Consider the following 21,142-nt stretch of genomic DNA (forward strand, 5'->3'; position numbering starts at 1 on the left):
TCCCTATTTGGAACTGCTCTCGCGGCAGTTCAGACCTCGTGCTCGTCCCCCTCGCCTGTCTGTGTGTGGTATCCGCAGGTCCCGGGCACTTTTTTGGGTGTGTGTGCGTGTGTGTGTGTGTGCGTGTGTGTGTGTGTGTGTTTGGGGTGTGTGTGTTGGGGGGTTTTTCGGGCGCGGAGAGAAGAGCCAGGCCGAGGGGAAGGAAGGAAGCCGCAGAGCTCCCCGGTCTCGGGCTGCGCTCTCTCCTGCCTGTGCGCTCCGAGGCGGCGGTGGCGGCGCCGAGCGCTTCTCGCTGGGGACGCGGCGCTCAAGCTGGGAGCAGCGAGGACCCCTTTGCGGAGGCTTCCTGTGCCCGCTGGAGTTAGGATGCCAGGGCAGCTGATTTGCACCTACTGAGCCTGGAGTTTCCTCCTCGGCCCTGGGAAGGGCTTGCAGCGGCGGCGGCGGCGGCGGCAGTAGCAGACGGAACAGCAGGCTCTCCTCTCCGAGGGGGGGCGTCTAAGCGCCCGCGCCGGGCTCCCGCCCTCACCCTCCGGCGCTCCTGCGGCCCCCAGCCGCCACCTGGGTGCTAGCCTCCTTCCTCTTCTCCCCGAGCGCCGCCTCTGGGATCGGACCCGCGCGCCCCGGATGCTGGGGCTGCCTCGGCGCGCCCCCCTCACGGCGCGACTCGCCGAGTGATCCGGAGGGGGTCCGCAGTCGCCCCAGGAGGAGACCCCGGCCTCGGGACCCCGCGCCGGAGCCACCGGGGAGACGACGATGTCCGCGCTGTCCCCGGCCCTGACGCGCTCCACGCAGCGGGGGGAAGGCGGCCGGCCGCAGACCGCCGAGCCCTAGGCGCACAAAGCCCGCGTCCGCCGCCCGGCCTCGGCGCCCGCCGACGACTTTGCCGCCTGCTCCGCAGCTCTTTGTCTCCACTTGGGGCGGGCGCCCGACTCTGGGATTTCGCTGCGAGAGCGGGCTGGGGGGGCCGGGGGCGAGCACTCGGTTTCCCGGCCGCCCCCCGCTCGGGCTTGGCTCCCCCCTCCCCCGCACCTCCCCGGCCCGAGCTCTCGGCGCTTCCACGCTCTCGGAATCACGACCCCTCCCTGCCATGTATCCGCAAGGCAGACATCCGGTGAGTAATTGCAACTCGGTTTATTTAAGCATCTATCATGGCAGGGTAAACGAGGCAGTTTATCTGGCACCTCCATTTTGCTTGTTGCTACCTTTATGGTGTGTGCGTGTGTGTGTGTGTGTGTGTGTGTGTGTGTGTGAGTGCGCGCGCGCGCGCGCTCACACAAAGGGGATGGGGATGGGGGGGCGCCGTGGAGAGAGGAGGTTAATTCCGCCCGAGTGGCGTTGGGGGGTTGCCTGTGTTCCAGCGGAACTGTTTGTTTTCACGCTGCCCCCCTCCTCCCCCGCTCCCTCTCCCCAATCTCCCAACTCACCCGGCTATGTTCCAGTGCCGGTCTTACTTGGGAAGGGAGCCCCTTCGTGCAAGGGATGAGCCCCGCCGCCAATGGGGAAGGATTGGGGCGCCCCCCCACCCCACCCCGTCGGGCGGCTGAGAAACTTGCTGGGAAGGCTCTGGGCTGTGAGGGTGGCCTCCCGGGTTGGGCGGGGGGAGCCGGGGGAAGCCGCGGAGGGGCTGGGGCCGCCCGGAGCCCAGTCTGACGCCCCCGCCCCCTCCCCTGTCTCGTCCTCGCGGGCTCCAGGCTCCCCATCAACCCGGGCAGCCGGGATTTAAATTCACGGTGGCTGAGTCTTGTGACAGGATCAAAGACGAATTCCAGTTCCTGCAAGCTCAATATCACAGGTAAGGCCGGTGGGGGCCTCCCCGGGGCCGGCGGGAAGGGGCGTCCCCGCCGCGGCTCCTGCCACCCCCCGCGGGGACGGAGGGGGCTCCTGACCCGGGGCGGCGGGGCAGCCGGGGCCTCCGCCTTTTGTTTCCCCTTTCCGAGCGCGGCGCCTTAACCCTTGGCTGCCCGCAGCCTCCCGGCACCCTGGGCCGCCGGCGGGGTGAGGGTCGGGGTCGCGGCGGGCCCGCTCCGGGGGTCGCGAGCCGGGTTCTCCACCCCCCTCCCTCCCCCCGCCCCGGCCCCCGCGACCCTGAGCAGTCCACGCGCTCGGCCGCGGAAGTTTCAAATTGTGTCTCTCCCTCCCCCGCGGCGAGGACCCGAACCCCCTCCGCCCCGGGGCTGCGGGGTGACAGGGGTCCCCCAAGGGGCGGGGGGGGGGGCGTTCAGGAAGTGGCAAAGCGGTTCTCAGAGGCCCTGACGTTGGGGCCTCGGAGGAGGCAGTGCGGGCCCCGGGCCTGAGCCGGCTCCTCCTGCCCTCGCAGCCTCAAAGTGGAGTACGACAAGCTGGCGAACGAGAAGACCGAGATGCAGCGCCATTACGTGATGGTGAGAGGCGGCCGCGGGCCGGGGCCAGGGCGGGCCCGGGGCGGGGGTCTGGGGGACCCTGCAGCCGAGTCCCCGGCCCGCCGCGGCCAGCCGCCGGGCAGCCCTGGGAGCCGGGGTTATCCGAGTGTGCCCCCGACCCGCCACTGCCCCCCCCCCGCCCCCCGCCCCCTTAGCCCGGGCCACTTGGAGGAGGGTGGGTGAGAGGAGGGGCCGAAAGGGAAACCCAAATCCAGGCGGGGCGCTTTTGCGCTACCTTCGTGCCCCTTTAGTTTGTGGCCTGAAGGTTTCCCAGAGGGACTGGTGGCCCCTGTCTTGGCTAGTAAGATAGGACTGGATCGGCTCACGTCTGGGTGGGATAACATCTCTGTTAGGGACCTCCGGGGAGTGTTGGGAAACTTTGCTGCCTTGCAGCCCTGGGATCTAGCCAGAGTGGGACAGGAGCCCTCTCCGCCTATCCCCTGCACGCCCCCCCCCCTTCGTTCCCCAGGGTTTTGTGAGAGCGGAGGAGCCTTTCAAAGCTCTCTGCCTCCACTCCCCTCCCTCAGCAGGGATACCCCAGCCTCGTCAGCCTTGGCGCAGTAGGGTAGACTCTCTTCCCTTTCCCAGTGTCTGTTGCCCTGAGTTTCCATCTTCTGTTTGTTGAGAGGACATGGGAGGCACTTAAGCGCCCTCCCTGCACTGCTTTCCACATAAGAGGCCTTTGACACATTGCTAAATAACTCTCAGAGGACAAGAGGGGCCCAGCGTACACACGATTCCCTGTTGAACCCGAACCTTGTATAAACAGGATATATGGCCCACGAGGTGCTTGTGGAAGGGAGGGAGGGCCCAGCTTCTCTTACTGCTGCATCGATAATGTTCTGTAGAGATGAGAGCCACATTCACCCCTGGTCAGCCCTTCAACCCCCCTACAGCGGGCTTTGGGGTTCGATTTGAACTTCGTTAGCAGATGTATCCTAAAAGTGTGATTTGGCCAGAAACCTGGCCCCAAAGCTGATTTTGGAAAGTGAACAGATGACTGGGGGTTGCCTGTTAATGGCAATTCTTTTTGCTTTTAGTACTATGAGATGTCCTATGGCTTGAACATCGAAATGCACAAGCAGGTAAGTGCTTTTCTTCTCGAAATCTACCTAGCGGTTAAAAACCTAACAAATGGGTTTCTTATGGCCCCTGCCCTTTGAAAAGGAGCCTCGTCTTCTGTTCCCCCTCCTTCTCCTTGAAGAGCACGTGGATCCGGTCTCTGAAATGCAGGGTCTGAGGCGTTGCTGATTTCTTGGGCATGAGTTTTTGGCACCTGAGCTTGTGAAATTAGCCCTGGTCTTGGATCTTGGTATAAAGGAGCGGAGGAAACGTTGTGCCTTCAGGATCTGCTTTACAAACTCCTGAAACCCAGAGGGGGCTAGCTGGCTGCTTTTAAGTGTTTTAATATAAAATTCTCAAGGGGAAATGCAGGAGGGGTGTGTGTGTGTGTGTGTGTGTGTGCGCGCGCGCGCGCGCGTGTGCGCGTGTGTGCCTGCGCGTAACAATTTGATGTTCTGCCTTGATAAGATTAAATTTCAAGAGTCTTTAAAGCCAGGCTGAGCTGTCAAAATTTAAGGGAACAAGCCACTAACTGCTTAAAAATACGAAGCCAGGATGAAATATAGCCCTCATGTCTTACGTTTGCGAGGCAGCTTTCTCCTCTCAATCTTCGTTTGAAGGCAGCCTGGGTCCCCATTTTACAGAGAAGGAAAGAGGTGAAGTAACTTGCCCAGGGCTGCCTCGCCAGGACCTCGGAGGTGGCTGGTAGTTGGGCTCAGCTTTGAAATCCTGAAGTCAAACCAGTTTAGCTAGTGTGGTGTTGTTTAATGGATATGTAAACTACCTCGTATTGTCACTCTCCTAATAACACTATACCTCAAACCGAGCAAATACAAACAGCCTTTATCTCAGTGCATATCGGTAACTAGTCCCGGGTGCTAGGCTGGGCTGTGGGAGAGGCCTGTTTGTGTATTTGTGTTCCAAGGAGAGGCTGTCTGTAATTTGGCTTGGCCAGCGATTAGAAGTGACTTGGCACGAATAAATGGCGCAGGCCGGTTGTTCTTTTTAACAATTGGTGTTCTTGAAATCTCAGAAGACTGTTGACTCATTCTAGCCTTTGGTGACCGTGACTTGAATGGATTTGCTGCCCTAAATGAACAGTCGTTGACGGGGGTTTAAAATCTGCTCTTGAAGGGGGCAGGGTCTGGGGCAGGTGGGAAGGGCAGGTGACCCTGAAATGCCTGTCCCTTGCGGCCTGCTCCGGTGGCTTCCTATAAAGCCTTTTGAATCTGTGGTTTCCTTTCTGTCCTGGAGGAGCCCCAGTGTTGGGTGAAGGGCAGCCGGAAAGGGGCCTGAGTTTACTGGGCGATGTGGGAAGCCAGTTTGTGGCTTCCTGAGGGATTAGCATAGGAAGGCTACCAAGTTTTCACTTCTTAACCCACAGAAATCACAAGCAGCCACGGCTTTGTATATTGAGATGTTTCTCTTCGGCAGAATGGACTGGAGGCAGGTGCTGCCCAACTTTAGGTGGGACTGAACGCGTGGAGTGGACCTCGGGTGTTCAGGGACCCTTGGGGTGTTAGGCAAGGTGCCACCTTCTCCCTTTCTCCACCTCCTCTTTTTTCTTTTTTTTCTTTTTTTTTCCCTCGGTGCTTAGTATCTTGGGTGTGTTTAAAGAGGGTAATTGCACCCAGGTTTAAAATTTATAGCAGCAGTTATTCTAAGAGCTTCATAATTAAGGCGTAATATGTCGTTGCATGTTGAGGTCTGCATGGGTGGTGTTCCCCGTGTCTGTGAGTGGTTGGTTCTTTGGCACGGGTCCACCTTGGCTGGTGGAGCAAAGGTGTTCCCGGAGTCCTGGGGAGACTCTGAACTCAGGAAGAGTTAACCGCCTTAACGCATGTGGTGGTGGGGTTTGCACAAAGAGCAGCTGTGTGCATCTGGGACTTCTGGCTATTCCCCAGACAGGGTTCTCAGGGGGAGAATGCCTGAGGTTTGGCAACACGGTCCCATTTAATCCTCTCAGCTGCGAGAGGCAGGCAGACGGAGCGTTTGCACCCTTTGTACGGGCGGGGAAACTGAGGCTTCGGGGAGGCCTGTGGCGCAGGGCTGGGACTCCAGCCCAGGCCTCTGGATTCTCGAAATGGGTGCTTCACCCTGCCTGCCAGTCACCTCTGCCCTACAGCCAGCTCCCCTTGGCTTTCCCAGCACGAATGAGTGGTGCCTTCTGGTGCCTTCGCTGGGTTTATGGCAATCTCTGGAGTTGGGTGAAATCGCCCGGAGGCTGTGGAGGAACAAAGAGGCAGGGAGGTGAAGAAACTAACCTGCAACCCTGACCTAATGGGGCTGGCCACTCCCTAGGCTTGCCGGGGTTCTGCAGAAGAAAACCCAGCCACTAATTGTAGTGTGGGTCTCGGGTGCATTTGGCGGATGGTGGTTAGGCCTGAGCAAACAAGTTTATCAGCTGACCTGTTTAGCGGTTGACTGGTGTTTTATCTGCACACACCATCAAGTGACTGGAGCGCTTGAATTATTCATGCAGTGTCCTGCCCTCTAGACTTGACTGTACGTGTGATTACATCTGCCTGGAACAAACAGGCTGGATTCTTCGTCTTTAAGCTCAGGGGTGGGGGTGGGGACTGTCTGTACCTTTATGTAATAGGTGATCTCCAGAGCTGGCACTTTGGAAAGCGTGGGGGTCCTCCGCCTGCTCGCTCACATGCACCCCGCCCCCCCTTCACCGCCACCACCACCGCCACCGCTTTTTTTTTTTTTTTTTTTTTTTTTTAAAAAAGGTCTTCTTTGCTGTCTCTGGGGAAATGCCTATTAGTTGGGAACCTCGGGTGCGTCCAGCCCGTTTTTTATTTTACCGAGAGGTTAAGCTCACTGTGGCTGGCTCCTGCTGGCTGTTTCCCTGTATCCTTCTCGTTCTTCTTTCAAGCTGTCAAATCCCACAGAAGTAATAAATGGTTTCTCCTCCTACGCCTCTGCCTACCTCCCTAATTATGGCAAAGCAAAGATTACAGAATCACGGGCCTGGCCTGAGCTTTCAAGGGGTCACCCACCTCCTCTAAGCCCCTGCTTCCAGGCAGAATGTCAAGGGTGATTCAGGGAGGCCAGGGAGGCGATGAGGGCTGGCCAGCTCATTGATTCCTGTCCTGTCCCTGCCGAGGCTCTCCAGTGCCAACAAAGCCAGCTTCGAAAGGAGCGCCCCAGAGCACCTGTTGGCTGTGGGGTTTGAGGCACGAGAAGCTGGGTCAGGCCGTCTTCACCCTCCCCCGGTGAGCACTGAGGTTTCAAAAGAGAACTCGAGACATTTGGACTTTGGGGCAGCGCTATGCCAACCCTTTTTATGGTCACCCTTTTTCTATAAACCCAGAGGAGCAACCCTTCCTCCAAGTTTCTCTTGGCATCCTGGAATGGGGGGAGCCCTCTGGCTTCTTATGCAAACCATTCCAGGTTGCAGATGAGGAAACTGAGGCCAGGGAGGGGAGCTGAGATACCCAGTTACCCAGTCCCGCATTAGTGCTGGGGCTGCTAATGCAACCTTTTGTCCAGAGCCCAGGTCTCTGTTTAGCAAGACTCCAGAGGTGAGGTGTATTTGTTTACTAACCGATAGCACTCTGTGGCTTTAATTGTCATTGCCGCTTTCTGCATTATGTCAAGAGGCTAAGGCGACGCCTGCGAACCCGGCTATACCAAAGTACAAAGTACCCCATTTCGGGTTGTATAACCATATCAGGTGGATGCTTTTTGCCCACCGTCCTCTTCTGAATTGCCAGCTATTTGCACATCTAATGATTTGATGTGCGTAATAATAAACCCAGTGCGGAACTAGCGACCCCAGAGGTCAGGTGCACGGGTGAGGTAAAGTGGTAAGGCCTGTGACCTTTTTACCCAAGGATACAGAAAGCCACGGCCGCCACGGGCCGGGAACGCGGGGCTGAAGAAGGAGATGGGAGATCTCCGTTTGTCCCCTCCCCTCTCATCACCTAAGTAATTAGGGGCTTGGCTGGAAGATGTCCAGGTACAAGTTGAAGTTTGGGGACCATCAGTGTTGAAGGCCGGGTGGCCAGAGGGAGCCAGCAGGTGGCGAGGTTACAAAGACCCTGCCCAGGAGTGCCTGTTTGTGGGGTGCGTCTGGGTTGAGCTAAGAAGAGTTCCGGAGTGGGGGGGGGGGGGGGGGGGGGGGGTGGTTGCTGGCATCCAAGCACTCCTCCTAGGCCCTGGTTTCCACCTCACCTTTCCCGGCTGGTCCCTCTTGCTGAGGAGAGTCTTTCTCCAGTCACTTAGCTCCTCTCACTGCGCTGAGGGCCTGCCATGGTCAGCTTTGGGGGTCTGCCGAGCTCAAAGCCCCCTGCCCCCTGTCCTGTGCACCTGCGAGGAGCTCCCGCCCCAGACTGCCTTCCAACCTAGCCTTCTCTGGACCCCCGTTCTTCACTGCTGCTGTTGCTATATGGAGTGAGATTCGTGTGCTCTCTTGCTTCTCATACGCTTGATCACTGGGATGGCCTCGGCTCATCCGAGGAAACTGAGCCTGACTCTTCCTTCTTTCCATGAACTCTTCTGGACCAGGGGCCCCCGGAGGGCACGGAGCTCTTTTTCTCCTTGGGTTCCTCCTCCTCCACTTAGTATAGAGAGGGTCTGGTCTGTGTCAGAGGCCCTCGGTTTCCGTTCCGCTGTAGGAGTGAGCTCCCTTTTCCCTCCTGCATGGGAAACTGCTTTCCTATCCCTGTCCGTTTGCACAAAATCCTGGGACACTTGGGACCAAAAGGTAGTCAAGGCCAAACCTCCGTGGGGTTTCCCGAAAGCCTGCGATCTGGCCTGCATGGCGCCCTTTCTCACACTTCGTCATCTCCTTTTTTGGTGGCCACGGAGGAAGCCCCTCTGCTGGGGTCTCTTCCGGGCACTTGGCATGTAACAGGTGCTCAGCAAACACGCTGGTTTACCTTTACTCAGAATTACTGGGGTCATCAGAGGGTGGGATTCTGGTTCCCTGAGCTCTGGGAGTAGGAAGTGAGGGTTTTAATTGTGGGTTGGCTACCAGCTCTGCAGGCTTCCTCCTACGGCTCTCGGCATCCAGTTTCTTCATCAGTAAGATGAGGGGGTTGGAGCCGTTCCAAAACGGTTATTAGGGGCCTGGGATGTGCTGGGTGTGGGCCGGGGCTGGTTACACAGCCGAATCAGACACCATTCCCTCCGCTGGGGAGTTGGCATCTAAATAAGTCATGGCAGTGCAGTGAGGTAAGTGCTAATACGGCCCCAGTGTCACAGGAGGAGTACCCAGGACAGAACAGCGTATGCTTCCCCGGAAAGGGGGAGGGGAAGGGGGATGGGGGGGTTGCACAGAAGACTACACCGAAGGGCTGTTACCTGAGCCGAGACTTAGAGGGAGGGCAGGGGTTTATGAGGCAGAAGCCAGCAGAAAGCCAGCCTGGGGGGAGGAGGGGGAGGACGCTGCTCCTCAATCTGGGTGGCAACCGCTCTTGGAAAGGCAATCGGAAGCACCATCCACAAGCTGGAATGGTGGGGGGGGGGGGGGGGGCGGGGCTCCACTTGGGGAGCCAGGCGAGGTGGTGACATTTTGCAGCAAAGTGATCTCCAAGGCCTCTCTGCTCTCACACTCCCGACTCCGTGGCTCCCTCTGTCCCCATATGGCTCTGCGGGGCTGGCCCGCGGCCATCCGCCCCCCCCCCCCCCCCCCCCCCGGGCGGCGGTGGGGGGGGTGGGGGATGGGGACGCCCTGCGCTGGCGGCTGGCGGAGGGAGCGGGAGGGCCTCCCGGTGCCTCCTTCTCCACCCCCACATGCCGGTTTGAACTTTCTTCCCCAAAGTGGCATTGCCTCCTTGCTCGTGTTGGTAATTCTGTAATGACTGGTTCTGACCCGCCCCTCCCCCATATTTAATTCTCATCAGCCAGCTCTCTCCACTTTGCTATTAATGATAGCAGCCAGCAAAATAGCTTTCAACATGCCATTGACAGTCTGGTTTAAGAGAGCACTTGAAGTAGTGCTAGACAGCTGAAAGCACCCATAATTGTGTACCAGAGTGAGAACTGCGTGCTCAAGGGCCTTGTTTTTATATGCTTAAAGGGACAATATCTTGTTTTCAACAAATGCTCTCTGCGACTCCCGGGCCAAGATGCTTGCTTTCTCGCTCTCTCTCACTCTCTTGCTTTTCTCTCCCGGCTTTTTCTTTTCTGGCTCTCGCCTTAACACGGTAAAGTGTTCCCCCTCCGGTGGGGGCCGGGGAGAAACTTAGGGCAGGGGGGGATTTCCTGCCTGAGCCTAAGTAAGGACTGTAGGGTGGGCTGGTTGATGTAAGCCCTCATCCACTGCAGACAGGAGCACCCCCCCCCCCCCCCCGGCGGGGGCGGGTGGCGGGGGGAGCTTCTTAGGACTTGGCCTTTCTGGAGTTTCTGGCGGAATGGATGGGAGGGCTGTTCTCACCCAGTGTTGTTGTGGAGTTCTTTTGTTTGTAGTCAGCCTGAGGGTGGGGCCCAGCTGTCACTGAATGTTTAGCTGAATGTTTAGGCTAAGGCCACCTTTGTGGGGACTGAGGGGGAGGGCTCCACTTACTGGAGAGGCAGATCCCGGACCTGGGACCTCGGAGGCCCTTTCAGCTGAGGTTCCGGAGGCTGTTCACTGTGCAGGGGGGGGGGCCTCTGGAAAGCATGAGGGTGGGGAGGGGAGGGTCTTATTCTCAAGTGGAGGTTCATGCGGGGTTTAGGGGCTTATGAGCCAGGAGACCCTTTAACTCAGCCCTGGAGATTTGCCTGAGAACAAACACCTCCCTCCCCTTCACCCCAGCCGACTCTGAAGAAGCAACACAACCCTTCGGGAAGAGGTTCCCCTGTCCCCGCTGTCACCAAAGCTCCCCTTCACCAATGGCATCCTTTGAAGGGTGAAAAGAGAGCTTGGGAGCGACCAGGGCTGGGAGCGTGGACGGACTTGGCTTTTGCGTCGAAAGGGGGCCTCTTCCTTTCCACCCACCGAGTGAGGGACACAGACCGGGGTCTGGGGGCCTGGGGCAGCTGCCGCCACCACCACTAAGTAACCTCAGGAGAAGACCTTTATGGAGGACAGACTTTGAAAATTTTGTTCTTCCACATATCATAATTATGATAACATCGACTTCTGGTGTTTCCGTAGCACTTGATTGTTTACAAAGCAGCGAAGACATTTTCATCTTAGGAACCTAAAATGACAGGCATTTGGGCGTCGGACAAACAAACGGCAGGACAGAAGCCTCAGAGTGCGGGGTGTGAAAATGACCTGTATACATCCAGGGCACTAGAGGGGCTGTGTTCATAAACTGGACGGGGCGGCAGGGGCAGGGGCTGGCTGTGTGTGTGGAAGGATGACGCCAGGAGTTCCCCAAGGGGTAGGACCATTTTGTATTCACTGAGGCCCCTTGAGCCCTGCGTGGTGCTGGGCCACGTTTTGGGGGAGGGGAGACTCACAGAGGGTAACCTTCCAGTTGGGGGTTGTCCCTGACCCTGAGAGCATTATGGACTTTCTGGGAAGGATACAGGTTTTCTCCAGCTTCTGAGAGAGACGTCTTTTGGCTGCAAAGTTGTGATTGGAGGAAGGAACGGAGACGCGTCGTGAGTTTTTTTTTTTTTATCTTAAAGCGTCTTTAATCTAGCTCAAGTGTTTTGTTTTGTTTGTTTTTCACCTTGTACGGTGGACAGTTTAAACGTGAAAAGGGAAGAAAGGAGGTGGTGAGGAAAGAGATAGCTGGGAGGGGAGATGATGGAGCAGAGATACGGGGGGGAGGGTGGGTAGGAAGGGGGAAGAGAAGGGAAACCAGGCTGAATTGGGATTATGAGAAGGAAGCGCGAGGGTCAGTGGCTTGGGGGTAGATTGGCAAGTTCGGCATGCCCTGGCTGTCTCTCTGGGCATGGAATCTTCCAGATGCCAGGACTTTGTCCTGCTGTCCTTTTAAATCCTTGGTAACCATCGTGCGCAGCTTTTCAGCTGTTTGTTGCGATTGTTGTAGCCGTTGTAATTCCGATTGAAAACTAGACTAGCCCAACAGAGGAAGTTCCTTCTTAGTGTGCCCAGGAAAGCTACCTGTTCCTTCATACGGGAGACTCCAAGGAGCAGGAATCCTTCTCCCAGTCCTGTAGCACTGGGAATGCCAAGAGCACCTTGGGGGCATGGGAGGGGGACTCTTCCTAAACTGGTCGAGAAGGCTTTGGTTCTAGACTCCTCCACCACCACCCAGGCAGTCTGTGACCCGAAGGTTGGAGGAGGGGGCCTGCTACTCGGTCCCCAGATACGCGTCTCGGGAGAGCCGAGAGCCCGGAGTCTGAAACCGGTTGTCCTGTCGGGGGTGTGCTTTGTGAATCAGTGGCGATCGGTGCTGGGAGAAGCAGAGCAGTCTGGGGGGGGGGGGACTAGTGGGTGAGGCCAGGGTGGGGGACAGGAACTATCAGACTTCTTGCCCAGGAAGAGGTAGGGCAGACGCAGGGGGCGGTGGAGAAGCCACAGGTGATCCCAGACGGTCTAGACTGAGAGGCTCAGTGGCCCCCATGGAAACAGAGCAAGCCTGAGATCCAGTAGGTGGAGGCCGTGAGTCGGCCAGGACTGATGGGTCCAGGAGAGCTCTCCCTTCTCCCTCCACCCTTCCCCATTGCTTTTCCTGGAAGGGGCCCCTTCCTCTGAGCTCCCCCACCCCAGGAGAGGGCTGCCATCTTGCGATCTTACCTGGCTTTGCCTCAGGGCAGACATCCTGGGGGGGGTGGGTGGGGGGGGAGGCTCTGCGGGGGTTGAGGTTGGCAGTTGGAGCCCTGAGGCCCTCGCACTTCATCCCAGAGGAACAAGGAATCTTCGCGAAGCCAGCCTGAAGTGGGGAGAGAAGCAGCAGCGCCCCCAGAGAGCAGCCCCGCCCCTGCCAGAGTCCTCTCACCGTCGGCTCGATGCTGGCCTCCTGGCCTCCGTGTCCCCCGATACATGCATGCAGTATCCAGCCTGTAGGAACTTATAAAGGGGGCGGGTGGGGGTGCGGTCTAGATAATTCTCTCTTCGTGGCCTGTTGGAGTTTCTCTATTCTCCCACCTGGGTCTGACCTCCCTTCTCAAGGGGCCTCCATGCGGCTCTCCCTCACTCCCCCCCTGCCCAGCCCCACCGGTGGGGAGCGGGGCAGGTCCCTGATGAGACTTTTTACTGGCCCCTCCGTGCCACAGGGCTCAGAGTTGCTCCGTCAGAAGCCACTGGTTTTCAGAGGGGCATCCTGGCCGGTCAGGTGCAGAGCATCAGGAGCTGGGAGGGCTCAGTCCTGGTGGCCGAGGGACAGGCTTGGAGGCCAGAGAACCTTGGGTTTGAGTCCCGTGTCGGGACTTAACTGGCTGTGCGACCTGGGGCTGACTACGTAGACTTCCTGTGAACTTCAGTTGATGCGGGGGAGAATATTAACACCTACCTGCTAGAGCAGTGCCGTCCGGTAGAACTTTCTGCAACGGCGGAAAGGTCTAGCTCACCGTCCAGTATGGTAGCCAGCAGCCGCACGTGTTTATGGAGCCCTTGAAATGTGGCTGCTGTGAGAATCTGAGTTTTACGTTGCGTTTTCCTTAACGTTCACTAGCCCCCCGTGGCTCGTGGCTTCATCTGGTGGACCGTGCGGTCATAGGGAGCGTTACAAGGATCACATAAGATGATGCCTCTTGATTGCTTGGTATAGTCTCTTGCACGTAGGAAGGCCTCAGCGATGTATTCTCCCAATGGGACGGAGTCCCCGGCGTTGCCAAGGCCTCAAAGAGCGAGGACAAGAGTCGTGGGGTTGTGGATGGGGTGGAACATTCCAGGGCCCCTTCCCATTTGCTGCTTGTTGGCCCCACAGGCCCCGCCCCACAGCATAGCAGCGTAGGTGTTCCGAGCCCTCCCTGACAGGAGCACTGACTGGAACACTGCCGTCTGGGGAGGTTAAGTGACTGGCTCGTGGTCTCAGGTGGACCAGAGGCAGGTTCAGAACGAGAAACTAAGGTCTGTTTTCAATCAGGAACCAATGACTCTTCCCACAGGCTGTATTGAGGCGTGGTCTTCTGTGGTCTCCCTGCATGGCCCCCCCCAAGACCCACCCGTATGTACTTCCAGACTTTGATTCCGGGGCTGGGAAGGCCCCAGACAACGCCTCTGAAGAATCCAGTGAAACGTGTGCAGCCACGTGTAGATCAGGGTGGCTCGGTCTGGGCATTCTTGACATTTGAGGCTGGATAATTCTTTGGGGTGAGGCTGTCCTGTGTTTCCCAAGATCAGCAGCCTCCCTGGCCCCTACCCACTAGCTGTCAGTAGCGCCTCTCCAGTTGTGACACCCCTGTCCCCAGACATTGCCAAAGCCCCCCCCCCCCCCCCCCCCGCCCCCCGGGGAGCACAGTTGCCCCTGGTTGTGAACCCTTGGTGTAGGGGGAAGGATTCTCGATTGCAGAGCAGGGAGAGTTGGTCGCCACCGTCTCGCTTTGTGACCCAGGGCGGCTCTTTGCCCTCTCTGGGCCTCATTTTCCTTATCTGTAAAATGAGATGTTGAACGTGGTGGTGATTTGGGAGGGAACTGATCCATAAACAAGTTGCTGAATAACCGACTGTGATTTTTATGGCCTATGAAATGCCGCCCCTCCTGCCATCCTTGTCTAGGGAGAGAGGACCCTCTGACCCCTTTAATCTAAGAAGGCACCAGCTTGTTGGTGGTGAACTCAGTGGTGGGTGGAGAGAATGGGGCTCTGTGTCTGCCCACAGTCAGCCTGTCCCCCCCCCCCCCGCCACCCCCCACACCTCATTTTCCTTTCCTGCCACCCAGATTTGCCAGCCAGCCTCTGTCCTTAAAAAGTCCTAGCCAGTGTTTCGTTTGTAGTGCTGACCTTAAGGGGAGACCCCCAAAATTTAACGAGCTGCCTCTGCAAGGGTAATGTGACTTTTACAGCCTGTTGAGGGGCAAGGGGAGATTTGCATAATGTTCTAAGGGGGATTAGGTGGCTGGGGGTTGCCATGGCAACCCCACAGGGCTGAATTGAGAATTTTTCCTCCTGGCGGGAGTTGGCCAATGGAGTCTGGGAAGGTGGGGGAGGGAGGCAGAGGGTTATCTGAGGGGAGGGAGGGGATGGAGGGCCCAAGGGATGGGGGGGGGGGTGGGTAGTGGCGCCTGGGATGAATGGGCAGTGTTGGGGGAAGGTCTAATCTGAAAAGGCTTTCCCTGTTCTGTCTACACAAGCAAGCTCTTTGAGGGCCATCCCCTGGAGTGGGGGTGGGAGGCAAGCAGAGTTTAATGTGTTTGGGAACCAAGAAATTAAAGTGAACAAATATTTAAAGATTATTGGATCTTGTTAACAGGAAGCCCGGTGGATGGAGATTGAGAGTCTGAGAAATGAAAGTCATAGAGTCTTAGAGCCGGGGAGGGACTTGGCTGTCACCTAGGCCCAGGTTACTCCCATGGAGTGGCGTCTAACCCTGTGTCCCTGTTGAGTCGCCGTTGAATGCTCCTAAGGACGGAGCGCTCACCCACACGCAGCGCCTGATTCATTTTTGAGAGCTCTCCTTCTTATACCGGGCCCAAATCTGCCTCCTTCGTGCAATGGAAACTGAAGCCCGAGTGCAGGACAGGCCTGGGGCTGGAGCGCAAGTCCCTAGCCTTCGCCTTGCCAACTCTTTCCAGGGCCAGTAGCCTAGGTGCGTCCTCTCCCCCAGTCCCCACACACACTCTTTCCCCTTCCTCACTCAGCTCACTGTTCCTGATCCGCTCACTCCCTAGACTCCCGAAGGAAACGCCGGAGATTTCTAGCAGGCAGAGAAAAGGAAGGCGGGATTCCTTCTCGGGGAGCACGGGGAGGGTCCTGTCACAACCCCGGGCACCCCAGACTCTTCCCTTCCGTGGGGCTTAGCTGGATGAAGGCGAGGGTACTGATCTTCGCTGCCGTCCTTCTCTGTGTGAAGGACACGGGGACTAGCACACACAGTGTCTGGCATAAGCCGGCCCCAGCCAGCGTCCTGTTCCCTCCCTCGGGGGACAGATCGTCAGGGTCACACCAGGCTGGGCCTTTTCTTGTACCAAGCCCTCCCGGCATAAAGAATTCAGCAGGCTTCCTCGGAAGGCATAAATATTTAATGGCATTGTAGTTATATATAATTTGATCAATATGTCAGTGCTAAAAGGGCCTTTAAGGAGGCTCACCTATCATTGAGTGATCTGTGATGTAAACCCTGCCAGCCCCTCCAGAAGCAGGGGTCATTATCTCCCTCAGCTGCTAAGTGGATCATTTATTTGCCCCCCTTCTTAAAGGGGGGGTGGTGGTGCTGTTTTCCCCTAGAGCCTGTGGGGCCAGGGCTCCCCACGCCGGCTTGTGCTGGAGGTCTCACCCCGCTTCGTGCCTGGACATCCTTCCCGCTGGTGATAAAACACCCACTTGCTTTATCTGAGTTCTCTCCAAGCTCGATCTGAGCAGAAACTGCCTGGCAAGGAATTTCTTGGTACAGTCCAATAATTGAGGGCCTATCAATTTAGAATTGCCTGGGAAAAGCAATGGGATATTTTGAGTTAAAATTACTCCAGCGCATTGTTCCAGAACCTTCCAGCATTTGGTTGCTTCGTGTTTGTGGTGCCCGGCTGCTGCACCCTCCCTCTTCTGCACAGCCCCCAACTTCCCCTTGTGCCCCTCTGATTTTAATTCAAGATGAAGCAGATTCACTTTGAACACCCCGGGACTTGAGTCCGAGAACCAGGTCAAACCCGGCTAAAATTCAAGAACCCCCGGGTGGACCGGGTCCCCACCCCAAACACACACGTTTCTAGAGGAGAAATCTGTGGTCCGGCCACCAGGATGAGCCCTTCGCACAGTAGCTGCTTGACACTGACAGGTGGGATGTCACTGCTCTTGAATGGTTTGTGCTGTGAGGACTGCTCCTGGGGACTGAGTCAGCCAGCGGCAGTCCAGCCCCACCCCCCCCCCCAAAGCCCAGCCACGCCTCCAAGTGGCTGGAGGTGGCTTGTCCCTTCTCTCATCATCCTTTAAACTCTTGCCCTGCTCCATTTTACTGAGCTCTATGGAGGAGCGCTATGTCACAGAGCAATTCAGGAATGGTTAGCAGGCTAAAACTAAGTGACCTCGCCTAGATCTTACAAGATACCACTTGGCCACTGTTGTGTAGACAACCAAATTGAAACCTGGGGGAGAGAAGTGATTTGCCCAAAGCCACACGGCTAGATAGATGGAGGCAGAAGAGCTGGGGGGTGGGGGTGGGGTGGGTAGAACCAGCGCTGCGTGGCTTTGGGTCATAACGTGCTCTTTATTTTACCTTTTTTTTTTTTTTTTCAACGTTTTTTATTTATTTTTGGGACAGAGAGAGACAGAGCATGAACGGGGGAGGGGCAGAGAGAGAGGGAGACACAGAATCGGAAACAGGCTCCAGGCTCCGAGCCATCAGCCCAGAGCCCGACGCGGGGCTCGAACTCTCGGACCGCGAGATCGTGACCTGAGCCGAAGTCGGACGCTTAACCGACTGCGCCACCCAGGCGCCCCTATTTTACCTTTTTTAATGTTTATTTATTTTTAAGAGAGAGAGAGCAAGCAGGGAGGAGCAGAGAGAGAGGGGGAGACGTAGAACCCGAAGCAGGCTCCAGGCTCCAAGCAGCCAGCACAGAGTTGTGGGGCTTGAACGCACAACCCGGGAGATCATGACCTGAGCCGAAGTCGGACGCTTAAGCGACTGAGCCACCATGTTATGGCGCCCCCATAACATGTTCTTTAAACTGGCAGATTTCGGGGCGCCTGGGTGGCTCCGTCGGTTAAGCGTCCGACTACGGCTCAGGTCATGATCTCGCGGTTCGTGAGTTCGAGCCCCCCCATCGGGCTCTGCGCTGACAGCTCAGAGCCTGGAACTTGTTTCAGATTCTGTGTCTCCCTCTCTCTCTGCCCCTCCCCTGCTCGCGCTCTGTCTCTCTCTGTCTCTCAACAATAAACAAATGCTAAAAAAAAAAATTAAAACAAAAAAGTAAAGTGGCAGATTTCTCCTTCTCCCCGTTTCCCATTTGGCTGAGATGAAAATGAAGCACCTGAAAGCCCACGGGTACAGACGACCAGGCGGTTTGAAAATAAATGGCAGGGAGAGGGTCAGGTGGACGTGGCTGTGGGCTGTGTCGAGCGGTCAGCCACATTTTCAAAAAAGAAAAAGGGCCAAACGCTGGCTGGATGCCGCAGGCCGGGAGCGGGAAGGCGGTGGGGTGGGGAGCAAGAGCAGGTGGGGGCCCCCCTCGTTCAGCGTGCCGTGGGGGGCTGAGGCCCGAGGCTGGTTAAGCAGCAGGGCCGTGCATACGGGAGCGCGGTTCGAGACGCAGCCTTCTAGAATGCTCAGGTACCCTCGGTTTACAGCAAGATGTTCGGAGGTCCTGCTTTTTTTTTTTTTTTTTTAATTTTTTTTTTCAACGTTTATTTATTTTTGGGACAGAGAGAGACAGAGCATGAAGGGGGGAGGGGCAGAGAGAGAGAGGGAGACACAGAATCGGAAGCAGGCTCCAGGCTCTGAGCCGTCAGCCCAGAGCCCGACGCGGGGCTCGAACTCACGGACCGCGAGATCGTGACCTGAGCTGAAGTCGGACGCTTAACCGACTGCGCCACCCAGGCGCCCCCGGAGGTCCTGCTTTTAATGAGGGGATGATCATCGCGCAGACGCGAGCCACCAAGGCACGCTGAGCAGCTTGCTCCTTGGGAAATTACCCTTGCCACCCAGTATCTTGTTTTCCATCGTCTATTAGCCTAACAGTCTCGACGGAGACGCGGGGCAGACGTTACTCCCCGCGCCCAGTCGGGAGCGCAGATTCCTCATCTCGCGGGGTCTCTGTGCACCTGTCTCTGAACTGCTTCTGTCTGTGTCTGGTAGATTAGTGCCTTCTGAGGAAGAGTGTTTTTCCACCAGCAAAGCTGCCTGCTTTGAACCACACTTGAAAAGCAATGTTCAAAGGCCGCACCAGCCTCCCCAAACACCTTTTTCCAAAGGCAGCCTTCTTCCTGCCGCCGGCACCTACCTGCTCTCGGGTTTGTATCTGAGGATCTGGCTCAAAGAAGGCGGTGACTTTGCGGGACCCGCGCGGAGGGAAGGACCGGGGCCAGCCTCGCGCGGACCACGGCTGCCTTATTGATAACAATTCTCTGGATCGCCGAGAGTTTTCCGACGTGTGATCTAGTTCCAGTTGGTGATTTGTGACCTGTCCCAATTGTTGAAGCCACATGTCTGGATTTTTTCTTTTTTTTTCCCCCCCTTTCTTGGAACTGATGTTTAGGGCTTGTTTGAATTGGACCAAATGCTGTTTTAACAGCTGTTCGAATCGGAAATGCTGTCAATTATTAACCCCGACGGTAGTTTTTCTTTCAAAGAGACCTCTCCAGGCTCTCTCAAAATGTCACAATTTGGCTTCTTGGTAGGAAGGCGTTTAGTGAAGTTCTTCACTGCCGAGCGAGCGTCAGTTTCCCCATCTGAAACATGGAGACTGTGATTCTAAGTGCCTTCTCTACAGGGTTACTGCGAGCTCACTCATGGAACGTGCTTGGGAACAGCTGGGGTGGTGGGTGTTAGCTGTTACTCTTGTTGTTACGAGTGGCTCTGGCCGGCCAGCTTTTATTTCCAGGAGCTTCCCCCCCTGCGATCCCCGCCCTCAAAAAAAAAAAAAAATGTTGAAAACAGTCTTTGAGTGAACTCACCAGTGTGGTGAGCCCACTCCCGGGGTTGGGCGGCCAGCGTAGAGATGGGTGGGGCTCAGTCCCTCTTCTGCTGTTGGTGGAGACCAGGGGGGCTGGAAGGAGCGTGCTCTCCTCCCACCCCAGACCCAGCCACGGGGAAGCCCTGTTTTACTATAAATGCTCTCCAAGTATATGGCCACCCCTCCCCTCTCTGCCCTGCGTAATCCTATCTCGCGCTGCCAGACCTTCATTGGGTTCGGGCGCAGGACGGGGCCTGAATGCCGATGCCCCAGGCCTCCAGAAGGTTCCTTGTCTGTGTGGAGTTGTTCTGATGGCCCCTGGTGGATACCTGCGGTGTTGGGACGGGGGTGAAGGAGGCACGAACTGCTTCCAGTAGGGTGGAAGGGTGAGACTGGGAACTTGTTCTGAGCCGTGGTCACCTGGTGGCCTGGATGCCAAACCTTGAACCGGGCACAGCTATGTGAACTCTCAGCAGGTCCCTTTTCCTCAAAACCAGAGGATGCTAGGCTCCGGACCGAGCCCTGCAGGAAGGAAGAGCCCACCTGTGGGGAGGCTGTGGCCGCATGTTTGCTAAAGGGTATCGGGAAGGGGAAGGACAGCTACTTTTCATTTTTTGCCTTGAACTCACAAGACCCTGACACTTGGCCTATTTGCTAGAGGAAGTAGGCAGGTGGGAAACCTTTTATAACCACCCGCCCCCGAGAGCTGTAGCTACACATAGACCACAGTAACTGTGGGGGTTCAGAGCCTGCCCGCCGCCTGCCTTCCTGGCTCAGGGGTGGGGGCAGCGGCCAGAGACCCACCGAGAAGGCTTGTAGCTGGTCTGGCTCGACCGCACTGCCTCATCCTGTTGGCGGAGGGCGTACCCACCTCCCCTCCCAGCTGTATGCCAACATTTCATCCACCGGGCCCTTCCTGCCCGTGTTGATCTGCGGCCACGGGGACCCTGCAATAGGAAGCCTTGAAAAATATATGCAGGGAGGCTATTTGAGATTCTTCTGGCTGAGTGTTCATTGAGCACTTACTACGTGCCAGGCACTGCTGTGCTAGTCATTTGAGGTAAGAGGCTTTGGACCAATAAGACTCCTAAGCATTGAGCCTGGTTTGTTTAGTTTCTTTCTTTTTTCCCCCCCAAAATATTTTGGGGCACCTGGGTGGCTCAGTTGGGTAAGCGTTTGACTTTGGTTCAGGCCGTGATCTCACCGTCTGTGAGCTCGAGGCGCACATCGGGCTCTGTGCTGACAGCTGAGAGCCTGGAGCCTGCTTTGGATTCTGTGTCTCCCCCCTTCTCTCTCTACACCTCCCCCACTTGCACTCTTTCTCTCTCTCAAGAATAAAATAAAACATAAAAAAAATTTTGTAATGTTTTATTTTATTCTTGAGAGAGAGACAGAGTGTGAGCGAGCAAGGGTCAGAGTGAGAGAGGGACACAGAATCTGAAGGAGGCTCCAGGCTCTTAACTGTCGGCACAGATCCTGACATGAGGCTTGAACTCACAAGCCATGAGATCATGACCTGAGCCGAAGTCGGACGCTCAACCAACTGAGTCACCCGGGCGCCCTGTTTAGTTTATTTCTGTTTCTTTTATGTTTTTAATATATCCTTCTATTCTGATTTGTCACATCAGCGTGTAACAGTTGAGTGACCATGTTGCTCTGTGCAGGTTTGGACTGAGATGCAGACTGATTGTTCTAGAGCTCCCGCCCCATACAGCCCTGATTCCTGTTTCCTTCCCCTTCCCCACGATCAACCGAGGAAAAAAGAACAGAAATGAGAAAGGGTCCTGGTTTGGGGTAGAACTCTTCCCACTTCCTTAGGTTAATAATTTATACAGCAATTACTCAGCAATCTTCCCAGATGCCTTACGTTATAAATGACGGACATTTAGCGGGTGAAGCCCAGGGTGGCTGCTAAAAACCCTGCAGTGCACGGAACAGATGTCAAATGTCAATGGCACGGGGGCTGAGAAAGTCTGACGTCCAGTGACCTTCACTGGAGTGTATACTCAAATGTGCAGATGCAGCGGTGAGGCCCATAGGTCTCAGCCAGGGGAA

The 21,142-nt window shown here is 56.6% G+C and overlaps 1 protein-coding gene across 12 annotated transcripts in view; it reads left to right on the forward strand.

Moving 5' to 3' along the window:
• The first annotated feature begins 386 nt into the window (after positions 1-386).
• Positions 387-21,142, forward strand: part of TLE3 (TLE family member 3, transcriptional corepressor) — a 50,536-nt gene continuing 29,780 nt past the window's right edge. For all 12 annotated transcript variants that reach the window (XM_030317806.1, XM_030317803.1, XM_030317807.1 and 9 more), the window contains exons 1-4: positions 387-1,114; positions 1,695-1,795; positions 2,321-2,384; positions 3,443-3,487. In XM_030317806.1, the coding sequence (XP_030173666.1) occupies positions 1,091-1,114; positions 1,695-1,795; positions 2,321-2,384; positions 3,443-3,487 (234 nt within the window). In that variant the 5' untranslated portion in view covers positions 387-1,090. The remainder of the gene's footprint in view (positions 1,115-1,694; positions 1,796-2,320; positions 2,385-3,442; positions 3,488-21,142) is intronic.

This window comes from Lynx canadensis, chromosome B3 (genome assembly GCF_007474595.2).
Source record: "Lynx canadensis isolate LIC74 chromosome B3, mLynCan4.pri.v2, whole genome shotgun sequence".
NCBI classification, from domain to species: Eukaryota; Metazoa; Chordata; class Mammalia; order Carnivora; family Felidae; genus Lynx; species Lynx canadensis.